The sequence below is a fragment of the Triticum urartu genome, chromosome 4 (assembly GCF_003073215.2).
Source record: "Triticum urartu cultivar G1812 chromosome 4, Tu2.1, whole genome shotgun sequence".
NCBI classification, from domain to species: Eukaryota; Viridiplantae; Streptophyta; class Magnoliopsida; order Poales; family Poaceae; genus Triticum; species Triticum urartu.
The window spans coordinates 586,461,826-586,465,586 of NC_053025.1; the positions used below are offsets into that span (position 1 = coordinate 586,461,826).

Sequence of the window (3,761 nt, forward strand, 5' to 3'; positions counted from 1 at the left end):
CTCCTGCTAGCGAAGGGTTACGCGAGGCGAGCGAATACATAGGAAAACGGAGGGGTTCAGCTCTGAATTGAGGATTGGGTCGCGCGAGTGTTATCGCTGGCCGAGAGATATTCGGCTCGAATGCCACGCCCGAATGCCGTGACCATCCAAACAGCGATATTCGGGCTGCCGAATACCAAATCCTAATTCTAGGGCTCAATATATACATCCAAACGGACTGTAGTAGTGGCCCTATCGTGCTCAGCGTTTCGGCGCCGATAGTGGTGGTGCCTACGGGTGTCACGTTCACTCCTAGGGGTATCGTCGTGGTGCTTGTCTTGCACCTCTCCTGCATTATGAGTGAAAACCCTAGTCCGATGTGTTGGACTCGATGGCGGCTGCGACGCGTAGGGGTCCTGTCGGTAGTGAGGGCAAGTCCCAGCCCCCCACCCCCCACCCCCACCACCCCCACCCACCCATACACGCGTGCCTTTGACTGTGTTCATTTGTATAGTCTTGTCTTTTTTATCAGCTGGTAAGAGTATTCCATCAACAATTTATACCGTTCAACCCTGTGACTTTTTTATTTATAAAACAAGGTGAAAACCTATTTCCACGTTAATAGCGGGCTCGCAGGGCAAGTGGAGCTGACGACGCTTTCTCCATAAGCGGCTCTAGCTTGGTGGTGAGGGCCAAAACCTCCTTCCGATACCTTTCCATGCAGTCTGCTGGGAGGTAGATGTCGACGAACGTCTCGTCCTCACCCTCTTCGTTCTTGCCTCGGATGAAGAAGGTGGCGCCGCGGTAGGCGTCCATGGTGACGCCGGGGCGAATCCACGTACAAGGTTGTGGGGGCGCATGCCCCCACTCGTTTTTTCAGACTACTCCTACTAGGCCCAGGATATACAACGCTGCCCCCACTCAGCCCAAGGTATTTGCCCCCACTCTCTAATTTTCCTTTGTATGTTTAAAGCCCGTCAATGAGAAATAGATAGGTTATTAGCCCAGCAGCCCATCTTTGGAGAATACGATCAGGCCTCATGCATACGATTGATCAGGTGGTTCCCGATTCGCTGGAAACGTATTGACTTCTTCCCAAGATTCAGATGCGTTCGTCGTCTCTCGCCTGTGCTCCCGTGACGCCTTGACGAGCCGAAGCCGCCATGCCGCCGCCTGCGGTTATAAGCTGCACATACACCCCTCCCCTCGGGCGATCAGCCTCGATCTGCACTGCGCACCACAGCCGGCCGGCCAGCCGGCTCGCGCCATCCCAAGGAAGTTGTACTGATCAATCATTCAATCAAGGTAAGCCCTAGGTTTAGTTCTCTCTTTTTCTAATTTCCACATTATTGTTCTATTCTGATTTCCATGTTAAAAAGTAGTGAATTGTATCAAATATGCATCTTTATAAATTATAATGTACAAATTGATGATTAGGTTGATTGAATCTAGGTTCCCGTAATAGTTCCATATGAATAAGTTTGAGGACGTGAGAGTAGAATAAAATCTATGTAATATTCTTCCTTCATGTATCTCAATGTATTTAATGTTCAACTATTTAACATTGACAAGAAAGCTGATGAAGAGATTTTTTGCAAATCCACAACTGGTATTATGCCTGAAATAGTCAATCTGAAAAAGCTTACTCGACATCCATCTAACAGGATGTGACTTGCAGATTTTACAGATTACGATCAGGAAATGTTGGATAATATTCCTAATGAGGTGATAGTTCAACGCTTCCATGCGAAAAATCGTCGTGGGCTCGTGGCATGAAACGGAAGTAGGCAATGTGCTCAAGCTTTTCTTCTTATCTGTCAATGATTCAATGCTCTCTATATTTAAACATGTTTCTTCTTCCTGCAGCTTGAAGGCTAGAAATCATGGACATATACCCAAAAAAAGGAACGGCATATTCATATTTCTCAAGTTATTGTGGTTTAAGTGGTTAGTTTACTTTTACTTTGGCAATGAACTTGTCATAATTATGCATGTGATGACATTATCTTACCAGAAAGTATGTGATTTTGCTTCTTACACACTATATCTATGCTTGTGTGGTTTAAATAATTTAGTTATTATAGTTCGTATACATGTTTATGAAAAAAATATGTATAAATATTTGCCCCCTCTTGATTTTCATCCTGGCTCCGCCCCTGTGGTGACGCCTGAATAGACGGGCTTTCCCCACCCGAACTCGGCCTCGTCGAACCCCGCATGGCTGAGGTCCGACACGCCGAACGTGCGCTTCCTCGCGATCACAGGACGGCCCTCCAGCACCATCATGTCCGCCACCGACCGCATGTACTCGTACGTCACCCTCGTCTTGGCCGCCGTGATGAGCCCCACCGCGTAGCCGAGGTCGCGGCCGCACAGCTCCCCGGCAACGCAGCGCGCCACAGTGAAGGCGAACGCGTTGCCGTAGTATCCGGCGGGGATCTCGCGGCCGAACACGTCCATGCGCCGGCCGCGCGCGTTCACCGCCATCATCAGCCGCACCTCGTCGCCGGGCGCGTAGCCGAGCGCCGCAGTGCGGCTCCGCCACACGCAGGCGGCCACCAGGTCGAACCGAGACGCCGATGCTGCTCCCGGCGCGACCCGGCTGCGCAGCGCTGCGATGGCCCCCGGCCCGAAGGAGAACTGGACGCGCGCCATGTCGCGCGGTGGCGTGGATGCGATCCGGTCGCCGTCGCACCCGTCTGCAGGCTCCCGGTACTCGTCGTGGGGGAAGCTAGGGAGCGGCTGCTGCCGCGCGTTAAAAATCTCCCTGGCCCAAACGGGCGGCACGGACGGCGCCCTGGCGCCGCGGGCGAGCTCGCCGACGGCCTTCCAGAACTGCGCCAAGCCGGTGGCGTCGCTGATGCAGTGGGCGCTCTGGTGGCACACGGTGAAGCCTCCGCACTTGAGCCGTGTTACCTGGACGTACAGCAGGGGCTGGTTGATGATTGCGGCCAGCACTAGCGGCACGCCGTGAGGGGGCGCCCTGTAGACGCGGTCGTCGTAGATGAACTCCTCGGAGCGCGGGAACGGCGGGTACCGCACGTCGCCGAGATCATCGATGGCGATGTCCGCGTCGGCCTCCACGAACATGACGCCCTGCCCAGCGCAGTCCACAACCAGCCTCCGGCCGGCCTCCTCGCGCAGCCGACCGGCCAGCGGGTAGTAGTGCACCAGCGCCTCCGCCAGCGCAGCGCGCACGGCCACCGCTGGGTCGACGAGTCCCTTGGATGGGTCACCTCGGTACAGGTGGATCACGGTGCTGTAGAACCACATGACTGGCTGGTTGTCGATGTCCGACAACGCCACGCTCTCCCGTGGCGTCGCCCGCGCCGGCGCCACCAACGATGGCGTGCCCCGCCGCACCTTCAACTCATCTAGCACCACCCTAGCAGCCATTTAGCAATGCAGGGTTATCGATCGTCCGTGCTTGGCTGGTGCATGCCCTGCTGATACCCATCGGTGTAGCTAGCTCTATTTGTACAGCAGCAGCAACATCAGCTCCCTCCAAATTATCTCGTTTGTTTGCTTTATGTTATATACCTGGCCATCTATCGGTCCGGTCCTACCTTAAGCCCGGCGTAGAAAACCTAGGCCCGAGCCCGGCCCGACCATCGGACCTAAAAATCAGGCTCAAGCCCGACCCATCATGCAAAAAGCCCGTCAGGCCTCAGGCCGGGCCTCTTCCTTAATCTGCAAATACAACAGGCCCAAGCTCGGCCCGCTCATCGGGCTCAAAATCTAGGCCTGAGCCTGACCCATGGGCAAGGTCGGGCCGGCCGGGC

The 3,761-nt window shown here is 54.7% G+C and overlaps 1 protein-coding gene across 1 annotated transcript; it reads right to left on the minus strand.

Annotated features, from left to right (window-relative positions):
• Window positions 1-513: 513 nt before the first annotated feature.
• Window positions 514-3,479, minus strand: LOC125554279 (benzyl alcohol O-benzoyltransferase-like). The gene is made up of 2 exons (XM_048717854.1): window positions 2,141-3,479; window positions 514-796 (listed from the first exon to the last, which is right to left on the minus strand). The coding sequence occupies exons 1-2, from the start codon at window positions 3,373-3,375 to the stop codon at window positions 598-600; spliced, it is 1,434 nt and encodes a 477-aa protein (XP_048573811.1). The 5' UTR covers window positions 3,376-3,479; the 3' UTR covers window positions 514-597.
• Window positions 3,480-3,761: the final 282 nt, after the last annotated feature.